General features: G+C 42.7%; 2 protein-coding genes across 2 annotated transcripts; both read left to right on the top strand.

Moving 5' to 3' along the window:
* On the top strand, positions 1-2,505 carry LOC112235975 (zinc finger protein 566). Its single transcript, XM_024404537.2, has 2 exons — positions 1-193; positions 1,744-2,505. Exons 1-2 carry the CDS (start codon positions 1-3, stop codon positions 2,340-2,342), a joined length of 792 nt encoding a protein of 263 aa, XP_024260305.1. The 3' UTR covers positions 2,343-2,505.
* Positions 2,506-9,485: 6,980 nt separating this feature from the next.
* Positions 9,486-13,042, top strand: LOC112235973 (zinc finger protein 250). Its single transcript, XM_024404536.2, has 2 exons — positions 9,486-9,803; positions 11,753-13,042. Exons 1-2 carry the CDS (start codon positions 9,611-9,613, stop codon positions 12,619-12,621), a joined length of 1,062 nt encoding a protein of 353 aa, XP_024260304.1. The 5' UTR covers positions 9,486-9,610; the 3' UTR covers positions 12,622-13,042.
* The last annotated feature ends 11,551 nt before the right edge of the window (positions 13,043-24,593 follow it).

The raw sequence follows: 24,593 nt of genomic DNA, 5'->3' as shown, positions 1-24,593 counted from the left end.
ATGTCCAAACTACAGTTGCTGAATGTGTTCGTTACCGAGCGTTTGTCGGCGGCTGCTGTGGAGATATTCGGGGCCGTAGAGAAGACTATAGCGGGGTATCGGGAAGAAATCTTCCGTTCAGCAGAGGAGAACGAGCGTCTACGGAGGGAGATGGACATGATTATCAAATCAGAGATACAGTTATACAGAACAGGTCTGTAGCGAGTTAACGTATAACAATATTTTACTTGTAGAATAATGGTACTAGACAATTTGTGGCACGTTGTGCAATTCTCACCCTGACCGCAACTCTGGGGAGTAATCATTAGTGCAAACAGATGCAAAATGAGAATTTATATTAAACAAATTCAGGTAGATCCCTTTCCGTTTTGTTCCGTTTGCTTCCGTCTAAGAAACGTTTTGCAACAGATTCAGCGAAAGGAATACACCCCTGGTTTGCCAACGTTGCTTCATTGAATCACGTGCTGTAGTATAGACAGAAACGGGTGCAACGTTGAATTTAACGGAAACGGAACAAATAGTTGAAAAAGTTTGGATTATGGTGGCCAGAGGGCGGTTACCATATGGTGATGGACGATTTTTTGCGATTTCAGACTGAGGGGATTCGATTAACCTGCCCGGGTTGAACCGCTAGCCCGGGCTACTCAAATCGAATGGTAATCTGCGCTGCTCGGTCATATTGTCAAAAATGGAGCATGGCGCATCATTCAGGAACATTCAACATCTCTTCTCCATAAAATATGAAGTACCAGTCAAAAGTTTGGAGACACCTACACATTCAAGGGGTTTTTCTTTATTTTTTTACTATTTTCTACATTGTAGAATAATAGTAAAGACATCAAAATTATGAAATTACACATATGGAAATATGTAGTAACCAAAAAAGTGTTAAGCAATCAAAATATATTTGAAATTCTTCAAAGTAGCCTCCCTTTGCCTTTATGACAGCTTTGCACACTCTTGGCATTACCTAACCATAAACATTAATGCCTTTCTTAAAATCAATACACAGAAATATATATTTTTAAACCTGCATATTTAGCTAAAAGAAATCCAGGTTAGCAGGCAATATTAACCAGGTGAAATTGTGTCACTTCTCTTGCGTTCATTGCACGCAGAGTCAGTGTATATGCAACAGTTTGGGCCGCCTAATTTGCCAGAATTTTACGTAATTATGACATAACATTGAAAGTTGTGCAATGTAACAGGAATATTTAGACTTATAGATACCACCCGTTAGATAAAATACGGAACGGTTCCGTATTTCACTGAAAGAATAAACGTCTTGTTTTCGAGATGATAGTTTCCGGATTCGACCATATTAATGACCTAAGGCTTGTATTTCTGTGTGTTATTATGTTCTATAACTAAGTCTATGATTTGATAGAGCAGTCTGACTGAGCGGTGGTAGGCAGCAGCAGGCTCGTAAGCATTCATTCAAATAGCACCGTTGTGCATTTTGCCAGCAGCTCTTTGTTGTGCTTCAAGCATTGTGCTGTTTATGACTTCAAGCCTATCAACTCCCAAGATTAGGCTGGTGTAACCAATGTGAAATGGCTAGCTAGTTAGCGGGGTGTGCGCTAATAGCGTTTCAAACGTCACTCGCTCTAAGACTTGGAGCGGCTTTTGTGGAGCTATGGGTAATGCTGCTTCGAGGCTGGCTGTTGTACAGATTACAAGTAAAAGTACAGATTTTGTATTAAGATAAGTCAATATTGATTGAATATATTTTTTTCCTTCCAGACTTCCAGCTACTCACTCCCTCTGTTCCCCCTGAGCAGCAGAACTGTGATCAGGAGTGGAGCCCCAGTCTGGGGCAGGAGGACCCAGAACCCACACAGATTAAAGAGGAACAACAGGAGTTCAGATTCAGTCAGGAAGACTCACCTCAGCCCTCACATCATTACCAAAACCAAACTGTGGATGATGGAGAGAGGAGCACTCTACCTATCATCATAACTGAAGAGATCAAAATAGAACCTGATGTAGAGGGCTACAGAGGACCACAACCAACCAGTGATCAGCCCCTCTCAGTTCATCAGGACTGCTCTGCTACACTGGAAAAACCATATTGGTGTCAACAATGTGGCAAAAGCTTTACACGTAAGGGAAACTTGACCTTGCATTTAAAGATACACACAGGAGAGAAACCTTTTCTGTGCAAACAATGTGGAAAACGGTTTAACCAGAAGAGCAACTTGACCATCCACACAAGGGTACACACAGGAGAGAATCCCTATCAGTGCAAACAATGTGGCAAAAGATTTAACCATAAGAGCAACTTGACCAGCCATGCAAGGATACATACAGGAGAGAATCCGTATCAATGGAAAGCTATTTAAGACTTCATCAGTGTGTTCACACGGGAGAAATCTAACCAGTGCAAATAATGTTGCAAAAGCTTTGGTTATTTTTTCATTTATTTTTTATTTCACCTTTTATTTAACCAGGTAGGCAAGTTGAGAACAAGTTATCATTTACAATTGCGACCTAGCCAAGATAAAGCAAAGCAGTTTGACACATACAACAACAGAGTTACACATGGAGTAAAACAAACATACAGTCAATAATACAGTAGAAAAATAAGTCTATATACGATGTGAGCAAATGAGGTGAGATAAGGGAGGTAAAGACAAAAAAGGCCATGATGGCGAAGTAAATACAATATGGCAAGTAAAACACTGGAATGGTAGATTTGCAGTGGAAGAATGTGCGAAATAGAAATAATGGAGTGCAAAGGAGCAAAATAAATACATACAGTAGGGGAAGAGGTAGTTGTTTGGGCTAAATTATAGATGGGCTATGTACAGGTGCAGTAATCTGTGAGCTGCTCTGACAGCTGGTGCTTAAAGCTAGTGAGGGAGATGAGTGTTTCCAGTTTCAGAGATTTTTGTAGTTCGTTCCAGTCATTGGCAACAGAGAACTGGAAGGAGAGGCGGCCAAAGGAAGAATTGTTTTTGGGGGTGACCAGAGAGATATACCTGCTGGAGCGTGTGCTACAGGTGGGTGCTGCTATGGTAACCAGCGAGCTAAGGGGGGACTTTACCTAGCAGGGTCTGTTAGATGACCTGGAGCCAGTGGGTTTGGCGAAGAGTATGAAGCAAGGGCCAGCCAACGAGAGCGTACAGGTCGCAGTGGAGGGTAGTATATGGGGCTTTGGTGACAAAATGGATGGCACTGTGATAGACTGCATCCAATTTATTGAGTAGGGTATTGGAGGCTATTTTGTAAATGACATGGATGGTCAGTTTTACGAGGGTACGTTTGGCAGCATGAGTGAAGGATGCTTTGTTGCGAAATAGGAAGCCAATTCTAGATTTAACTTTGGATTGAAGATGTTTGATGTGAGTCTGGAAGGAGAGTTTACAGTCTAACCAGACACCTAGGTATTTGTAGTTGTCCACATATTCTAAGTCAGAACCGCCCAGAGTAGTGATGCTGGACGGGTGGGCAGGTGCAGGCAGCGATCAGTTGAAGAGCATGCATTTGGTTTTACTTGTATTTAAGAGCAGTTGGAGGCCATGGAAGGAGGGTTGTATGGCATTGAAGCTCGTCTGGAGGGTTGTTAACACAGTGTCCAAAGAGGGGCCAGAAGTATACAGAATGGTGTTGTCTATGTAGAGGTGGATCAGAGACTCATCAGCAGTAAGAGCGACATCATTGATGTATACAGAGAAGAGCGTCGGCCCAAGAATTGAACCATGTAGCACCCATAAAGACTGCCAGAGGCCCGGACAAAAGGACCTCCGATTTGACACTGAACTCCATCAGAGAAGTAGTTAGTGAACCAGGCGAGGCAATCATTTGAGAAACCAAGGCTATCGAGTCTACCGATGAGGATGTGGTGATTGACAGAGTTGAAAGCCTTGGCCAGGTCAATGAATACAGCGGCACAGTATTGTTTCTTATCGATGGTGGTTAAGATATCGTTTAGGACCTTGGCTGAGGTGCACCCATGACCAGCTCTGAAAGCAGATTACATAGCGGAGAAGGTGCGGTGGGATTCGAAATGGTCGGTAATCTGTTTGTTGACTTGGCATTCGAAGACCTTAGAAAGGCAGGGTAGGATAGATAGAGGTCTGTAGCAGTTTGGGTCAAGAGTGTTCCTCCCTTTGAAGAGGGGGATGACCGCAGCTGCTTTCCAATCTTTGGGAATCTCAGACAACACGAAAGAGAGGTTGAACAGGCTAGTAATAGGGGTTGCAACAATTTTGGCAGATAATTTTAGAAAGAAAGGGTCCAGATTGTCTAGCCTGGCTGATTTGTAGGGTACAGAATTTGCAGCTCTTTCAGAACATCAGCTGACTGGATTTGGGAGAAGGAGAAATGGGGAAGGCTTGGGTGAGTTGCTGTGGGGGGTACAGTGCTGTTGACCGGGGTAGGAGTAGCCAGGTGGAAAGCATGGCCAGCCGTAGAAAAATGCCTGTTGAAATTCTCAATTTTGTGGATTTATCGGTGGTGACATAGTTTCCTATCCTCAGTGCAGTGGGCAGCTGGGAGGAGGGGTTCTTATTCTCCATGGACTTTACGGTGTCCCAGAACCTTTTTGAGTTTGTGTTGCAGGAAGCAAATTTCTGCTTGAAAAAGCTAGCCTTGGCTTTTCTAACTGCCTGTGTCTATTGGTTTCTATCTTCCCTGAAATGTTGCATATCTCGAGGACTGTTCGATGCTAATGCAGAACGCCATAGGATGTTTTTGTGTTGGTTAAGGGCAGTCGGGTCTGGAGAGAACCAAGGGCTATATCTGTTCCTGGTTCTGCATTTCTTGAATGGGGCATGCTTATTTAAGATGGTTATTTCTTTAAATAACCAGGCATCCTCTATTGACGGGATGAGGTCAATATCCTTCCAGGATACCCCGGCCAGGTCGATTAGAAAGGCCTACTCGCTGAAGTGTTTCAGGGAGTGTTTGACAGTGATGAGTGGAGGTTGTTTGACCGCTGACCCATTACAGATGCAGGCAATGAGGCAGTGATCGCTGAGATCTTGGTTGAATACAGCAGAGATGTATTTAGAGTGCAAGTTGGTTAGGATGATATCTATGAGGGTGCCCGTGTTTACTACTCTGGGGTGGTACCTGGTAGGTTCATTGATAATTTGTGTGAGATTGAGGGCATCAATCTTAGATTGTAGGATGGCCGGGGTGTTAAGCATGTTCCAGTTTAGGTCACCTAGCAGCACGGGCTCTGAAGGTAGATGGTAGAATCAGTTCACATATGGTGTCCAGAGCACAGCTGGGGGCAGAGGGTGGTCTATAGCAGATGGTAACGGTGAGAGACTTGTTTATAGAGAGGTGGATTTTTAAAAGTAGATGTTCAAATTGTTTGGGTACAGACCTGGATAGTAGGACAGAACTCTGCAGGCTATCTCTGCAGTAGATTGCAACACCGCCCCCTTTGGCCGTTCTATCTTGTCTGAATGTGTTGTAGTTAGGGATGGAGATTTCAGAGTTTTTGGTGGTCTTCCTAAGCCAGGATTCAGACACGGCTAGGACATCCGGGTTGGCAGAGTGTGCTAAAGCAGTGAATAAAACAAACTTGGGGAGGAGGCTTCTAATGTTGACATGCATGAAACCAAGGCTATTATGGTTACAGAAGTTATCAAAAGAGCGGGTCTGGGGAATGGGAGTGGAGCTAGGCACTGCAGGGCCTGGATTCACCTATACATCACCAGAGGAGGAGTAGGAGAAGGTTATGGCTAAAAGCTATGACAATTGGTCGTCTAGGACGTCTGGAACAGAGAGTAAAAGGAGGTTTCTGGGGGAGATAAAATAGCTTTACGGTATAATGTACAGACAAAGGTATGGTAGGATGTGAATACAGTGGAGGTAAACCTAGGCATTGAGTGATGATGAGAGAGATATTGTTAATATTGTTATAAACAGCCATACATCACATATGAGCACTCACATTAAAGGGCATTCATTATATTACTGCAGTGAGTACAGCAAAGCTTCAGCCTGAAGGGAAAGTGAAAACAACATGATACTTTGTGTCGTTGTGGATTTCTTCTCACATCCAACTTGTAAATTAATGTTATGTTCTGTTTTCTGGCACTTGACGACAAAACAAATTGAGTTGTGAAAATCAGCAGTCAGTATTAGATTTCTTAGCTGAAACTAGCTCTCACTTTCAGAGACCTACAGTGCATTCGGACAGTATTCAGACTTTTCCCATGTTGTTATGTTACAGCCTTATTCTAAAATGGATTACATTGTTTTTCCCCTCATCAATCTACACACAATACCCCATAATGACAAAGCAAAAACATTTGTTTCCAAATTTTAGCAAATGGATCTCTCTGTAATTTGCTCCGTTCAGCTTTGCCTCGATCCTGACTAGTCTCCCAGTCCCTGCCACTGAAAAACATCCCCACAGCATGATGCTGCCCACCACCATGCTTCACCGAAGGGATGGTGCCAGGTTTCCTCCAGATGTGACGCTTGGCATTCAGATCAAAGATTTCAATCTTGGTTTCATCAGACCAGAGACTCTTGTTTCTCATGATCTGATAGTCTTTTAGGTGCCTTTTGGCAAACTCCAAGCGGGCTGTCATGTGCCTTTCACTGAGGAGTGGCTTCCGTCTGACCACTCTACCATAAAAGCCTAATTGGTGGAGTGCTGCAGAGATGGTTGTCCTTCTGGAAGGGTCTCCCATCTCCACAGAGTGACTATCAGGTTCTTGGTCACCTCCCTGACTAAGGCCCTCCTCCCCGGATTGCTCAGTTTGGTCTGGCGGCCAGCGCTAGGAAGAGTCTTGGTGGTTCCAAACTTCTTCCATTTAAGAATGCTGGAGGCCACTGTGTTGTTGAGGACCTTCAATGGAGCAGAAATGTTTGGTATCCTTCCCCAGATCCGTGCCTTGACACAACCCTGTCTCGGAGCTCTACGGACAATTCCTTCTACCTCATGGCTTGGTTTTTGCTCTGACATGCACCGTCAACTGTGGGATCTTATATAGACAGGTGTGTGCCTTTCCAAATCATGTCCTATCAATTGAATTGTAGAAGTTGTAGAAACATCAAGGATGATCAATTGAAACAGGATGCACCCGAGCTCAATACCCAGTCTCATAGCAAAGGGTCTGAATACAGTATCTGTTTTATATTTTTAATACATTTGCAAACATTTTCTAAACTGTTTTTGCTTTGTCATTATGGGGTATTGTGTGTAGTTTGCTGAGAATTATTTATTTTTTACTCGATTTTAGAATAAGGCTGCAATGTAACAAAATGTGGAAAAAGTGGAGGACACAACTGGCTTCAGGAAGGCCTCACCATATCATTTGAGGAAAACTTTCTCTCTGTATTTGTGTTTTTTGTTTTTAATGCGTTGGTTGTTTCGTGTAAAGAAGAGAAAAATGAAATAAATTGTCTACATCTAAAGAAAAAGGAAGTCCTCGCCACTGTATCTAGCACAGAGCACACATTTGGATTTCTAAATAAGAGTTCTTATTCAATTGTTTAACAATAACATACAGGATATTTGAGCCACTACCTTCTATTTGTACCAACGGCTGCATGTTAGAATATTGAAGGATTCTATCACATCTGTGTTGACAGTTAATAATGCAGCAAATCATTTGTTTTAATAAAGTAGTTTTTTCAATGGATGTCATAGTGAAACGCTCTTTTTCTCTGTTGAACATGATTTCTGTGATGGTCCATATTAGGCAGGTTTAATACATCCTCTATCAGCTCTATTTCTTGCCTCTTACCCCCAACCCTATCCTGAACCGTTTTTATAAAGCGTCTGAGATGAGGGCCGATCTAGGATCAGTTCGCCCCTGCCCATTCATTATAATTGACATAAAGCATCTCCAATGAGTGCTGATCTAGGATCAGATTGTCCCTGTCCAGTCATTACAATTGAAAAAGAGAAACTAGATCAGCACTCCCAATCAGATGCTTTGGATCCGATTCCGATTTAGGAAATGATGCCTTTTTTACGCCCTTCTCAGTAGTTGGTATTCAGACCATATGAAGGTGCATAATGGGCTTTGCAGTTGTGATTCTTTTGTGTGCGCTGAATAAATGTAATTCAACCACTAAAATCCGCTGGCCAACAGATGTTCTCATTGAGTTTTAATTCAGAAAGGTTTTCAGGTCATTTATCTTAAGCCGTGATCCCTTTAAATACAGTGTATCTTCAATTAGAATTTTGTCGACAGACTAGAATACATTGAGAGAACGAGTTCAGAAACGGTTCAGAAAATAGGGGTAAATGAAAGGACGCCATCTAAATATGATTTTTTTAAATCCATATCCCTATTTTCTGAACCTGTTCTCTCGATGTATTCTAGTCTGTTGACAAAATTCTAAATATTGCGCCTTGGGTTTGGTTCAAACTGTTACGGCTCAGTCTGTTCCTCAGCACCATAACGATTTAATTAGCCTGCATCAATTTTTTTGGTAACACTTTACTTGACACCTAGCATCATAACGCGTTATGACACGGTCATATTCATGTCAAAATATGCCATAACAGCTGACATAACTTGTCCATAATATCGTCATAACACTGCCATGACACATATTTACACCTGTTGTGACACATTGCGTTATTTTATGGCTGGTGAAGACACCTACATAAGAGTATCAAAATCTACATTTATTCAAATGTGTTTTTTTGCAGAATCTCCCCGCGGCCATGTTTAATCATTTCAGTCGCCCAAACTCATATTCCTTATATGAATAGGCACCTTTAATTAGCAATATTTTGGGCTCATATGATTTAAAAACAACATGTCATCTGGAGTAGGCTGCGCCATAAGTTAGACTGTGAAATGGAGATTGGACTTGAGTTAATCAATGTGATTTGTCCATAAATATACAGGTTTACCCCTTAATGGTTGCAGAATCTTGTCTATTTTTGCTAACTTTTTATTGAAATTTCTTGGTTAATTAATTGATATCTTTAAGGATATGAATATCAAGTATGTCTACTTCACCATCAGACCATTTTATAGGTAAACTACAAGGTCATGTAAAAATGTTGTCTTTTAACAATCCAATACATAAGGTACACTCATCATAATTGGGTTTAAGTCCAAAGAGGATAGACAATGGATCAAGATCTTCAATGAGACTGTGCAGGGATCCAGATTTGCGGATTTAAGAGGTCATTCTAGTCATTGACATACGTTGACACATTCGTTTTCAAGCCTTGGATTTCTAACCCCCAGAATTGGGGCCTTTGTGAATACAACCCCTGGCCCTAACCCTGTGTTACTGGTTAGGGTCAACTTTGACCTCCCAACTGGTGTCTCCTGGGACATGGTGGTTTTTCATGCAAAGGCATGAAAAAAACGTCTCGTTGTTACAGAATATACTGACTGACAACAGTTAGAAATCTAAACTAGCAATTCAGAGTATAGTCTGCTTGAAACGAAGAAGAAGACATTTTAGCTAAATTTGGTGTTGGGGGTAGGATCCAGTGACTGGTTTTCCATTAAATGCTCCAAGACAGCAGGTGGCGCTATAGTAATGCAATCTGTTTTTCACCGATCGCGTTATGTAAGGAGCACACCGTCCATCGTTGTTTACATATGTTATAGATTAGATCTGCTAGGCCAAAGCAGACAGAAGTTTCAACATTTATTTGATCGCCAATATGTCCAAACTACAGTTGCTGAATGTGTTCGTCGCCGAGCGTTTATCCGCGGCTGCTGTGGAGATATTCGGGGCCGTAGAGAAGACCATTGCAGAGTTTCAGGAACTAATCTTATGTTCAGCAGAGGAGAACGAGCGTCTACGGAAGCTGTTGGCCATGGTTATCAAACCAGAGATAAAGTTACACAGAGTTGGTGTGTATAGCGAGCTACAGTTGTGATACGATATTTGTATATTTAACGTCACTAGACTAGATAATTCAGATGGCACGTTGTGATATGCGCACTCTTAGCCCAATATTATACATTTGATCAATTATTTATTTCATTAACTAATAAGACGAGGTTTAAATAGCCAATAGATGCGACATGTTCGCTTACAGCTGCACTAGGGTCGGACAGGCTTCCTGCATAGATTAAAACCCCGTGGAGGGATGACAATTCGGAGTACAACGCATTTCTCAACCCTGGATTGAGATACATTTTTCGAGACATATCTCGCAGAAGCCTGTCCAAATTTACTGCAGCTGTAAACACGCGGGTTGGATATGCTGGCTGAGGTCTGAAGAGCATTCCATAACGAAAGCATTTGAGAACTCATGGGCCAATGACTGTATCTATAGTAGACCCACGTGTCTCGCGTCTGAAGCTACCTACACCCTAGTCCTGATTATACCCATTTGTCCCGCGTCTGAAGCTATCTACATCCTAGTTCTGATTATACCCATTTGTCCCTCGTCTGAAGCTATCTACATCCTAGTTCTGATTATACCCATTTGTCCCTCGTCTGAAGCTATCTACATCCTAGTTCTGATTATACCCATTTGTCCCTCGTCTGAAGCTATCTACATCCTAGTTCTGATTATACCCATTTGTCCCTCGTCTGAAGCTATCTACACTCTAGTCCCGATTAGCTAAACACATTTACAGTGCATTCGGAAAGTATTCAGACCCCTTGACGTTTCCCACATTTTGTTATGTTTCTGCCTTATTCTAAAAAATAAAATAAAAAATCCTCATCAATCTACACACAATACCCCATAATGACAATGCGAAAAACATATCGCTGACTAGTGAACAAGAAAGTATTAAATCCCGTTTTTAGATGCTACCCCCCTCTTCAAATAATGATCTAATATGGATGCCAATGTTTTGCTCTTACATAGCCTATTTCCATCTGGACATTCCAAAACACTCCGTCTTGTTGAATGCCCCCCTGTCGGTTCTTCCGGGACTCAATAGCTGACAACAGACGGTTGTGAACCACAGACAGATGTGCTTGGAAAGCAGAAAAAACCCATTGGCGTCCATATTAGATTTTGATTGGGGGGGTAGCATATAAAACTGGATTTAATAGTTCTTTGTTCAATAGTTCTTTGTTCAAGCGGTTTCTGCAATTTCTATTATTCAATGGGTTTCAATGGGCTTTATTAGTAAAGGCCAAATTATTAGTAAAGGCCAAAATCAATATTTTATCAAATAATTGTATGTATTTTTTTTGATACCTAATGGGGTCCTACAATTAAAAATCAAATAGCTAAATGATCCATATAGTATGACCATCTTAAAACAATTCCATATGACAGCTTAGCACATTTTTACTCTTGAACTTATTTAGGCATGCCATAACAAAGAGGTTGAATACTAATTGACTCAAGACATTTCAGCTTTTCATTTTTAGTTAATTTGTAAACTTTTCTCAAAACATAATTCCACTTTGACATTATAGGGTATTGTGTGTAGACCAATGACCAATCTCAATTTAATATATTTTAAATTCAGGCTGTAACACAACAAAATCTGTCAAGGGGCGTGAATACTTTCTGAAGGCACTGTAGCTTTGGACTTGGGACACATGCTGCTAGTGGTCATTGGACCATGAGTTATCTCGAATGCAGTCACTATGAAATGCCCAAAGACCTCGTCACTAATTCATGAAATAATGAATGACAAGTCTAATATTGGGATAGCGCACCCTGAACATAACAATGGTTGGCCAACATTGCTCTGTTGAATCATGCTGTAGCTAGTGTAGTAGACCATTCAACAAATCCTCTTGTTTTTAAGCACAAAGAGGCCTTCCAAACAAAATCACTATTTTTTGTCATTCAAAATATTGATTGAATATATTTGTTTCCCTCCAGACTTCCAGCTACTCACTCTAGTCGTTCCCCCTGAGCAGCAGAACTGTGATCAGGAGTGGAGCCCCAGTCTGGGGCAGGATGACCCAGAACCCACACAGATTAAAGAGGAACAACAGGAGCTCAGACTCAGTCAGGAGGACCCACCTCAGCCCTCACATCTTTACCAAAACCAAACTGTGGATGACGTAGAGAGGAGCACTCTACCTATCATCATAACAGAGGAGATCAAAACAGATCCTGATGTAGAGGACTACAGAGTACCACAACCAACCAGTGATCAGCCCCACTCAGTTCATCCAGACTGCTCTGCTGCAGTGGAGAAACTATATCAGTGTAAACAATGTGGCAACAGCTTCACACGTAAGGGACACTTGACCATCCATTCAAGGATACACACTGGGGAGAAACCTTATCAGTGCAAACAATGTGGTAGATGTTTCAATGTTATGAGTAACCTGAAACAGCATATGAGAATACACACAGGACAGAAATCTAATCAGTGCAAAGACTGTGGCAAATGTTTCAGTCGGAAGTGTGACTTGGACAGACACACAAGGATACACACAGGGGAGAAATATTTTCAGTGTGAAGACTGTGGCAACACTTTCAACCAGAAGATAGAATTGACATTGCATATGAAAGTTCATAGAGGACAGAGAACATACAGCTGTCCTGTATGCAGGAAAAGTTACATGGCATTAAGCCATTTAAGACGTCATCAGAGCGTTCACACAGGGGAGAAACTTCATCAGTGCAAAGAATGTGACAAATGCTTTAGTTATAAAGGAAGCTTGAAGTTGCATATGAGCACTCACACAAACAGGATACATAATATCACTGCAATAAGTGCAGCAAAAGCTTCAGCCTGAAGTGAATCTGAAGTGAAAACAACAAATTATACTTTATCATTGTGGATTTCTTGTTACATCCAACTTTAAATTAATGTTCTATTTTCTGGCACTAGACAAAAAAACGAATTGAGTTGTGTGTGTGGAGGGGGAAGCATCACTCAGTGTCAGCTTTTTAAGATGAATCTAGCTCTCACTTTCAGGGACCTACCCTCCAGGACACTGCTGGCTTCAGGATGTCCTCACCACTGTATCTAGCACAGAGCACACACTTGGATTTGTAAACAACAGGAGTTCTTATTAAATTGTTTAACAATGACATACAGAATATCTTCTATCTGTACTGCTGGCTGCATGTTAGAATATTGAAGTAGCCCATCACATCTGTATTGACTCAATACAAAATAAACTTTGTTTTAATAAAGTTGTTTTTTTCAATGGATGTCATTGTGAAACCCTATTTTTCTCTGTTGAACATGATTTTTGTGCTGGTTCATATCAGGAAGGTTTAATACATCCTCTATCAGCTCTATTCCCTGCCTCTTACCCCCAACCCTATCCTGGAACAGCATTCCTACACTCTCAGACGCTTTGTCCATACAGGCCCTGTGGCAATTGTACCTCCTGACTGGTGTCTCCTGGGACATGGCTGAAAGTAAATCTGTGCCTTTGTTTGAATTATTGGGTCACAAAAACCTTTGTTGGGTAAAGGTCAGGCTGTAAAGGACTTTGGGAACCATTACCTTATACTGACAGTGGCTTCCTGTGAACACTGTGAGTGTTTAAATGTAGGTCAGTGTGATATTTGACAGGCCACATTCCTAAGGAACACCAGCGTCATGGAGAATCCTCAACATTCCAACTGACCTGACCGCGCCCTCCACAACCGTGTCTCCTTACCCCATCCCGAGCCTGACCCCAGAGGGCCCTGAGGTACAGTGTTGTGAGAATCAGGACCAGCTTTAACTGAGTGTTTGGGGTCCATTTCAGTAGTCATAAGTCTGACCCCTCCCCTTTTCCACTCCTTTGCAACTCTTCTGCAGGTCGTTGTTTTGTGAGAGAAGGGTTCTCCGTTAACTAAAGTAACTGGAGTAAAAAATCAGGTAGATGATAGCAGGATAGCTATAATGATACTTTTTGCCTGTGCATACTTCTCTCTACTTGCAGGGCTCTCAACACATTTTGGGGTTGTGGTTAATCCTCCTATGGTAGTGACTGTCAGAAATGCCACTATAATGGCAAACTTGAACTGCTGCTGACCTGACACCAAGACGACTGTCTCATCATCTCTAATAAAACATGGCAAAAGAATGTTGTAGGGATTTATTCAGATAGATATTACTAGATCCACAAAAATCGATACTTTTATCCAAATATTTGCCTGTAGGATTAGGGGGACAGTGTAGCTGGTGCCCGTCTTACAAAATCAATAAAGATTCAACCACAAAGTTGACGCATCATGAAATATAATAACAATATTTCTGAAGATAATAAACAGGTGGTCCCACTTCTAAACTAATCCTCGGCCACCTGTGGGGTGGTTTGATTTGGCCCTATTTGGTCAATGCCTCCTAATAATCTCCAGTCATTTATCAATCAATAAGAACTGAATTTGAACTATTACTTGCCGCTTAACATTTGTCTGGGTGACTATTGTCAGAACTGGTAGTTTCCTCTGTTCCCTGTGTTTCCATGGCAGATCTGGGTCTGTGTTTGTTATCATAGGCTGTGATAATCGCTCCCCAGGCTCCCACCAGTACAAACTAAATGAAGGCCTCTGAAAGGAAGGCCAACCCGAAATGAAGTCAAACTAAATGAAGGCCTCTGAAAGGAAGGCCAACCCGAAATGAAGTCAAACTAAATGAAGGCCTCTGAAAGGAAGGCCAACCCGAAATGAAGTCCAACTGAATGAAGGCCTCTGAAAGGAAGGCCAACCCGAAATGAAGTCCAACTGAATGAAGGCCAACCCGAAATGAAGTGAAGTCCAACTGAATGAAGGCCTCTGAAAGGAAGGCCAACCCGAAATGAAGTCCAACTGAATGAAGGCCTCTGAAAGGAAGGCCAACCCAAAATGAAGTCCAACTGAATGAAGGCCTCTGAAAGGAAGGCCAACCCAAAATGAAGTCCAACTAAATGAAGGCCTCTGAAAGGAAGGCCAACCCGAAATGAAGTCCAACTGAAAGGAAGGCCTCTGACAGTTGTGGCCAGAAACATTGTTTTAAATTAGATTCATGTAAGCCGGCATTGTTCGTGTGCCAATGGTGGAAATGCCAGATTAATTTCAGAGAGAAATGGGTCAAGAAAACAGGAGAGGAGCTGGAGGATATAGGACTCTTTTATTACTAGTTTTCAGAGTGGAAATATGTAGGAGAAAAATTCCCTGAGGTCTATCATCTAGTTTTCAAAGGGGCCAGAGACCGTAATAGATGACATAGGCCTGCTAGCAGAAAACAATAGACCCTAGATATGATCACTAGGAGGGTAAATACAAATATAGCTAGCAGATGTGATGCACATTACAAAGGAATAACATGTAGACCTATCTGAAACACTACAGACAAAAGTACTACAATTGTTGCATACAACAAACATAATCAAATGTTGCCATAAAAATACTTACTGTAGTACTTCTTTCTCAAGTACTGATGAGAATGAACCTTTTGGGATGCATTGAAACGCGATCTTGATGACAATCCAATGTCCCAGTTTTATCTGACAGCCTTTCAGCGTCAGTGGCAATTGAGGAATACTGTCAGTAGAACAATGGTCAATTGGTCAATTCAGGGTCCTCTGACTATGATGGAGGGTATCCACAGCTTTTTCAAGACATTCTTGGGCAGCTATAAAGAGACACGTGAGCCACTAGATTATGGCTATCAGGATGGCGATCGCTGCCACGGGACAAACAGAGTAGATACCAAAGGACAGACTGTATGTGATCGTATCTGATCACATCTGTATGAACCCACTCTAAACCAGTACCAGAACAGAGCTCGAACCGAAGTCATTCAGCTCACATCTCTGGCCCAGTCCCCAAGTCCAAAAACTTCCCTCTGTATATTATCTGTACAGATGATGTGTTGCCTTTACAGCGCTGACACAGCAGAGGAATCTTTCCATAAACAGATGTGTGTGTGAGAGAGAGAGAGAGAGAGAGAGAGAGAGAGAGAGAGAGAGAGAGAGAGAGAGAGAGAGAGAGAGAGAGAGAGAGAGAGAGAGAGAGAGAGAGAGAGAGAGAGAGAGAGAGAGAGAGAGAGAGAGAGAGAGAGAGAGAGAGAGAGAGAGAAGAGAGAGAGAGAAGAGAGAGAGAGAGAGAAAGAGAGAAAGAGAAAGAGAAAGAGAGAGAGAAAGAGAGAAAGAGAAAGAGAAAGAAAAGAGAAAAAGAGAGAGAAAAAGTTTGTCTACTGTTGGATTGAAGGGAGGGAATCTACACACTTCATAAATATTTATCTCACACATCAGTCTCTCATTTATTGGCAATAAACATCTCCTGCCTCTGACGTCTGCAGCTCATACAGGCTACGGAGGGCAGGAAGGCACATCCAGTGATAGGAGTAACTGTAGATGTATTCTAACCATGTCTGTTACATTGGTTTGGAAGAGAGAATATGACAATGAGAATATAGTACTTAATGTAATTGGATGGCGCCAACTTTTTGCATTTGTAATATTCAGTCAATTGTAGTTCTCAGTTTTCAGCCATGTTTTATGTGACCCTGTGTTGCTAGTTGCTGCAGGTGAAGAGGAGAGGTGATGTCCTCAGGACCTTGCATAGCGAACAGACACACGCCTCTCTGCCTTTTTCTGTCTGGAACATTGGCTCATTAGGGAAGCTGATTAAATCGATGGGACGAGGGTTGGGCCAACCACTGGAGGGAGAAATGCTGTGCTGGGATGAACATGGAGAGAGGGAAGAGGAGATGAAGGAAGACAAACACAGAAAGAGGTGGAGGGACGGACAAGGAAGTATAGGGCTGTTTGCAGAAGGGAAAGAGACATGGACAGAAAGAGTGTGGGGAGTTGAGGGAGAGAGGGATAGGCAGAGTGAGAGAGAAAGATAGGAATGTAGTGTTAGTGATTGTAGTTGGTGGCTCTGAGGGCTCTTCGCCACATGTTTTGGCTGTGCAGGGAGACCAGACGTTCCTTTCTAATGGAACCCTACAGAGCACAGGCGAAAAGCCACTCAAATCCTCTATCTAATGAAATAACACAATGTGTCTGTGTGCCTGAAAAAGAGGGGATGTCAAGAGAAGTTAGGAGGGATGTTACTTTTTCTCTTTTAAACTTCAAACATATTTTTAATTGAGGACTAATTAGGTTCCAGGAAACCGGCCCTCAAGATTAAAGGAGAAAGTGGAAGTTTCAGAGAGACAATAATGAGGGTATGTTGTACTTTCTCTGAGTGCTGTCTGCCCAACAGCCCAAGGCATTTCATTATCACCCTCATTCATCTAATCATCGGATTTTCTGAACCACTTTAAATGGGGCTATGATTGTGATTGGTTTGGGGAGCACACACTGTCCTGGTTCTTCTCACTTTAGCCCAGTTTGTGCTCCACTTCTGTCTGATGCTGCAGTAAAATGGATTTTATTACATTCTTTCTTTTTTTGAAACTGAGTTCCAAGTTCTACAAAGTTTTGGGTCCCATTTCTTATCTCCTACTCTTATTATGACAGTGGGCACAGCGCCCTCTTGTCTATTACACTGACCACCTGTTAATGAATGTCTGTCATGTCTAGTTCCTGCTGATCATGATAATAAGAATAGTGTTTTTCACTAACAAGTCTAAACTTCAAAGCTCACCTCAAGTCTTGGAGGAATACAACAAGCACATACGATTTTTTTTTGTTATCAAGCTTGTAACATAGTCCCCACTCTCATTGAAATGTTACCTGGTCCATTTTCCCTCAGATATTTCCCTTAAAAAGAACTAACGCTTCTCTACCAGACCACGTCTGCAGTAGGACCCAGGGGCCACCGAGGCGCCGACTCCACAGGGCTCACGAGCTGGTGTGTAAAGAACTGACACAGCCAATTTGTTTCAGTGTGTGGAGAGCCTGAGTGAGGTGCGTGCATAGAGGACCTATAACTTGTGAAGATGTGCATGGCTTAGACAGTTCGTTTTCAACACCAGACAACTGAACTCTCATTTTCAACCACGACGGGCATAATACCATATACAGATCCTGTGCGTACTTTATTTATATTTCTTTCGCACATGCACAGCGACGCATGGGTGGAATGCTTCTAACGAATAAGGACTTTTATGGAGTTTCATAGCTTTGGGACAGTAGAGCGCGGTTGCAGCTCCCCTTTTCCCACGCAACTCTACCTGGATGGAAACCATGTCACCACAGCAACAGAACGAGCTGAGCCGCAGGACTTCACTCACCGGCGAGTCCAAGACCAGCACGCAACATGAACACAAGAGGGTAAATTAACGTCATAGGCCAAATCATGTGTTTTTACGCATTCATTCCCTATTAATGTGTGTGATTGTTTTGGTCAAGGAGCTTATTGCAACTGTGTTGTGTTGCGCGCTCTGTGTCCCGTGGCGCACGGGCTCACACGGGGATTGCCGGTGTTATGTTCAGACTCATGGTGTTCGCAGGAGGAGGGAGTAAGTCGCCGTTAAACCGAACCCTCCGGTTAAAATACTAATCAGAATATCCATAGACAGACCCAGGAATTAGGCCTATGCAACTCAGTTATTTGCTGAAAACAGCACTACTTGTTGCATAAGCCATGCGAAAATGTGACATTTCAAAAGCGTTTCAATGCTCTGAAACCATTGATCTTATGCAGTATATCAAATATGACATCTTCGTTTGAAACCTTAGGCTTTTATCATATAGCGAACTGTAGGTTATTATAGGACAATGATCAACAGTTGGAATGTATAGATTCCCCCTCCGCAGTCTTCTGAATCAGTAGTTGTGGTGTTTGTGTAAAAGCTGTGGGTGTTCTGTAGCCGGGTATTCCAGTCTCTGGCACCACTATAGTGTCTGGCTGCGTGGGGACTGGCAGCCTTTTGCAGTAGGCTTTACCCACTGCTCTGCTTTGTGTGGAAATATCAGCTATAAGCAAGCCTGACATTAATACAGTGACTGCTTCAGTAATTGATAGTTTTAATAACTATTTAATGTATCTGTCCAGTCACAAGACCTACAGTGCATTCAGAAAGTATTCAGACCCCTTGACCTTTTCCACGTTTTAATACGTTACAGCTTTACTCTAAAATGGATTCAATTGTTTTCCCCTCATCAATCTACACACAATACCCCATAATGACAAAGCAAATGTATAAAAAATATCAATTGGAGATATGACATTTACATAAGTATTCAGACCCTTGACTCAGTACTTTGTTGAAGCACCTTTGGCAGTGACTACAGCCTCAAGTCTTCTTGGGTATGACGCTACAAGCTTGGCACACCTGTATTTGAGGAGTTTCTACCATTCTTCTCTGCAGATCCTCTCAAGCTCTGTCAGGTTGCATGGGGAGGGTCGCTGAACAGTTATTTTCAGGTCTCTCCAGAGATGTTAGATTGGGTTCAAGTCCGGGCTCTGGCTGGGTCACTCAAGGATATTCAGAGACTTGTCCCGAAGCCACCCCTGCATTGTCTTGGCTGTGTGCTTGGGTTGTTGTCCTGTTGGAAGGTGAACCTTTGTCCCAGTCTGAGGTCCTGAGCGCTCTGGAACAGGTTTTCATCAAATATCTCTCTGTACTTTGCTCTTTTCATCTATCCCTCGGTCCTGACTAGTCTCCCAGTGCCTGCCGCTGAAAAACATCCCCACAGCATGATGCTGCCACCCTTACGGTAGGGATGGTGCCAGGTTTCCTCCAGACGTGACGCTTGGCATTCAGGCCAAAGAGTTCAATATTGGTTTCATCAGACCAAAGAATCTTGTTTCTCATGGTCTGAGAGTCTTCAGGTGCCTTTTGGCAAACTCCAAGAGGGCTGTCATGTGCCTTTTACTGAGGAGTGGCATCTGTCTGGCCACTCTACCATAAAGGCCTGATTGGCAGAGTGCTTCAGAGATAGTTGTCCTTCTGGAAGGTTCTCCCATCTCCACAGAGGAACTCTGGAGCTCTGTCAGAGTAACCATCAGGTTGTTGGTCACCTCCCTGACCAAGGCCCTTTTCCCCCGATTGCTCAGTTTGGCCGGGCGGCCAGCTCTAGGAAGAGTCTTGGTGGTTCCAAACTTCTTCCATTTAAGAATGATGGAAGCCACTGTGTTCATGGGGACCTTCAAAGCTGCAGAAATGTTTTGGTACCCTTCCCCAGATCTGTGCCTCGACACAATCCGGTTTCAGAGCTCTACGAACAATTCCTTCGACCTCATAGCTTGGTTTTTGCTCTGACATTCTCTGTCAACTGTGGGACCTTATATAAACAGGTGTGTGCCTTTCCAAATAATGTCCAATCAATTTAATTTACCACAGTTGGACTCTAATCAAGTTGTAGAAACATCTTAAGGATGATCAATGGAAACAGGATGCATCCAAGCTCAATTTCTAGTCTCATAGCAAAGGGTCTGAATACTTATGTAAATAAGGTATTTCTGTTTTTTGCAAACATTTCTGAAACCTGTTTTCGCTTTGTCACTATGGGGTATTGTGTGTAGATGAGGGAAACATTTTTTTAAATCAATTTTAGAACAAGGCTGTAATGTAACATAATGTGGAAAAGGTCAAGGGGTCTGAATACTTTCCACTGTATATTACTGTGTCATAATAACTGTCATTACTAATGTAGTATAGATGCCTTCCTTATAACCAGTAGTGACAGCCGATGTCATCACAGGATAGGTCCTAACTGTTTAGGTCAGCAGATTTGGCTGCTGACCAGCAGGCTAGATAACCCTGATGGGCTTAACATAAATAAGTGGTCCGTTGAGGGAACTTGATTATGCCTAAAGTCATGACACAAATCATTATCTGTACAGTTCAGAATAACATGTTATTTAGCTGTTTACTTTGAGATAGAACAGGCAATGCTTTACATTGTTGCCCATGTGACATGTATTAACTTAATAACCAACTACTCTGGTAACCGGGGTTGGGGAGTAACAGATTACATGTAATCCATTACATGTAAGGGATTACAACAAAACGGTAACTGTAATCCGTTAACAGCAAAAAATATTGTAATCAGATTACAGATACTTTTGAAAAACTAGATTACTTTGAGGATTACTTTTAAATTCAGAAAGGATGTTTGCAAAACAAATCTTTGACTCTTCTCTGTTTTCTCAATCACTCAAATCGGCATTGAAAAAAGGTGCAAATTTAAGTTTGTTCCACCTGAGCGAGTCTGACCACAAGTCAGAGACCAGCTATGATGACACCAAATGTGTTTGATGGATTGCTGGAAAAGAGCAGGAATAGGTTTTTGTAGGCTACAGTCCAAGCTGTGTCTTCCGATGGTGCGACTGCTGTCGGCATCCAAAGATTATCCAACTTGAATAAACACTTGTAGGTAACGATGACAGCAGAGGTGTAGCCTACGGCGATACGGATATCACTTATTATTGATATCTACATAGGGCATTGATGTGAATCACACTGCTGCTCTCTAATTTTAGATATCTGTGCCACATCTAAATGTGTATTTGAACCCAATAATGGTTGAATTCAAGAAGTTTAAGCTGCCTATCAATCATCAGTTATTGTTAGTGAAACCAGTGGACAGCCAGTGAAAAATGTGCTCTTGCAACAGCTACATAGTGCAGATCCAAACCTATGGAATAAAAGTGGGGATTTTATTGCTCAATCTAATTCATGCTGGTAAAAATAATAATAATCCATAGGCCTACTGGACACATGCTCAAACTTGCACACTTTTGATAGACTTAAAAGTGGCAATCTGTAGTTGCCATTTTTGGACTTATTTTTACATTAATATATATAATTTATATAATTTAATGTTCTTAATATAATTTATTATTATATGTAGTAGAAAGCGATGGGTTAGGAGAAGCCTACATAACCAACACATAAAGTTAAATGTAACATCCATATATGACCAGCTATGTGAACTTTAACATGGAATTATCCTGCAATAGATGTCATTCTGTTGGTAACATACATTTTAGTCTTCTTCTAATGCCTCTTAAGGGGAAAGTAATCTAAAAGTAACTGAATGTAATCAGACTGCGTTACTGAGTTTGGGTAATCCAAAAGTTAGGTTACTGATTACAATTTTGGACAGGTAACTAGTAACTGTAACAGATTACATTTAGAAAGTAACCTACCCTGCATGCTGGTAACATGTTGTAATGCAATTAATCAGCTGTACATTGGTGACCTCAGATGAGGCATGACTGACCCCACAGTTGTACACAGGGTTACCTGTAGATTTCACAGAGGAATAACATCTGATTTTCCTAGTTACATATTCACTTTATATTTTTTACCTTAAAATAAGATCATCCACCCTCCAATCCAATTTGGACTCCCAATTAATGAATGGCATTTATTGTCCCTCAAAAGGAAAGTCTCTCCAGAGCGCCCTACAGTCTACACCTACAGTACATTACAGGAGACATCCCTCACTGAGAAAGAACCCCAGTCTTCTCCTGTCAGAGGGGACACCTCAGCCCTGTTATATAATTGAAACCTCCATTGTAAATTTCACTTCCCTCAAACTGTCTGTTTGGAGGCCATTCTAGCGGTGACTGCTGACACCAAAGTTGATGGCGAGTTATCGCATACATCTAGTGTAAATGTTATCTCTTTACCTCGGACTTGTGCACTGTTTAGGCTGCACCACAGTACGCTTTTTAACCACTGTTTAGGCTGCACCACAGTACGCTTTTTAACCACTGTTTAGGCTGCACCACAGTACACTTTTTAACCAATGTTTAGGCTGCCCCACAGTACGCTTTTTAACCACTGTTTAGGCTGCACCACAGTACACTTTTTAACCAATGTTTAGGCTGCACCACAGTACACTTTTTAACCACTGTTTAGGCTGCACCACAGTACACTTTTTAACCAATGTTTAGGCTGCCCCACAGTACACTTTTTAACCACTGTTTAGGCTGCACCACAGTACACTTTTTAACCAATGTTTAGGCTGCCCCACAGTACACTTTTTAACCAATGTTTAGGCTGCACCACAGTACGCTTTAACCGTTGTTTATATGCTGTATGTGTCTGTCCAGCCAGCCAGCTGCTGCTGTGTACTGTAAATAAGGTAAAACCCATTAGAGAACATTAGTCAGAGTTGAAGACATATTTGGGCTGTTGGATCAGAGTCTCTGCTGTGTCTGGCGTGTCTGTACGTCTCTCTCTCTCTCTCTCTCTCTCTCGCTCTCTCTCCCTCCATCTCCACCCCTATCATACCTTTCTCTCTCGCTCTCTCTCCCTCCATCTCCACCCCTATCATACCTTTCTCTCTCTCTCTCTCTCTCTCTTTCCATCTCCACCCCTATCGTACCTTTCTCTCTCTCTCTCTCTCTCTCTATCTCTCTCTCTCTCTCCATCTCCACCCCCTATCGTACCTTTCTCTCTCTCTCTCTCTCTCCATCTCCACCCCTATCGTACCTCTCTCTCTTCCATCTCCACCCCTATCGTACCTCTCTCTCTCTCCATCTCCACCCCTATCGTACCTTTCTCTCTCTCTCTCTCTCCATCTCCACCCCTTTCGTACCTTTCTCTCTCTCTCTCTGTGTGTTTCCTCCATCTCCACCCCTATCATACCTCTCTCTTTCTGTTTCCCTGCATCTCCACCCCTATCGTACCTCTCTCTCTCTCCATCTCCACCCCTATCGTACCTCTCTCTCTCTCCATCTCCACCCCTATCGTATCTTTCTCTCTCTCTCTCTCTCTCATCTCCACCCCTATCGTACCTTTCTCTCTCTCTCTCTCTCTCTCTCCATCTCCACCCCTTTCGTACCTTTCTCTCTCTCTGTGTGTGTTTCCTCCATCTCCACCCCTATCATACCTCTCTCTTTCTGTTTCCCTGCATCTCCACCCCTATCATACCCCTCTCTCTCTCTGTTTCCCTCCATCTCCACCCCATCATACCCCCCTCTCTCTCTCTCTCTTCTCTCTCTCTATTTCCCTCCATCTCCACCCCTATCATACCTCTCTCTTTCTCTGTTTCCCTCCATCTCCACCCCTATCATACCCCTCTCTCTCTGTTTCCCTCCATCTCCACCCCTATCATACCCCTCTGTTTCCCTCCATCTCCACCCCTATCAACCCCTCTCTCTCTCTGTTTCCCTGCATCTCCACCCCTATCATACCCCTCTCTCTCTGTTTCCTGCATCTCCACCCCTATCATACCCCTCTCTCTCTATTTCCCTCCATCTCCACCCCTATCCTACCCCTCTCCTCTCTCTTCTCTCCCTCCATCTCCACCCATCATACCCCCCTCCTCTCTCTCCTCTCTCTCTCTATTTCCCTCCATCTCCCCTATCTCTCTCTGTTTCCCTCCATCTCCACCCCTATCATACCCTCTCTCTCTCTGTTTCCCTCCATCTCCACCCCATCATACCCCTCTCTCTCTCTCTCTCTCTCTCTCTGTTTCCCTCCATCTCCACCCCTATCATACCCTCTCTCTCTCTCTTTCTCTCTCTATCTCCACCCACCCCTATCATGCCCCTCTCTCTCTGTTTCCCTCCATCTCCACCCCTATCATGCCCTCTCTCTCTGTTTCCCTCCATCTCCACCCTATCATACCCCTCTCTCTCTCTGTTTCCCTCCATCTCCACCCTATCATACCCTCTCTCTCTCTGTTTCCCTCCATCTCCACCCTATCATACCCCTCTCTCTCTGTTTCCCTCCATCTCCACCCCTATCATACCCCTCTCTCTCTGTTTCCCTCCATCTCCACCCCTATCATACCCCTCTCTCTCTCTGTTTCCTGCATCTCCACCCCTATCATACCCCTCTCTCTCTGTTTCCCTCCATCTCCACCCTATCCACCCCTCTCTCTCTGTTTCCCTCCATCTCCACCCTATCATGCCCTCTCTCTCTGTG

The sequence above is a fragment of the Oncorhynchus tshawytscha genome, unplaced genomic scaffold (genome assembly GCF_018296145.1).
Source record: "Oncorhynchus tshawytscha isolate Ot180627B unplaced genomic scaffold, Otsh_v2.0 Un_contig_4556_pilon_pilon, whole genome shotgun sequence".
Taxonomy (NCBI): domain Eukaryota; kingdom Metazoa; phylum Chordata; class Actinopteri; order Salmoniformes; family Salmonidae; genus Oncorhynchus; species Oncorhynchus tshawytscha.
Note: the sequence above shows the minus strand (reverse complement) of the source record. Positions and strands in the feature narration are given on the sequence as shown.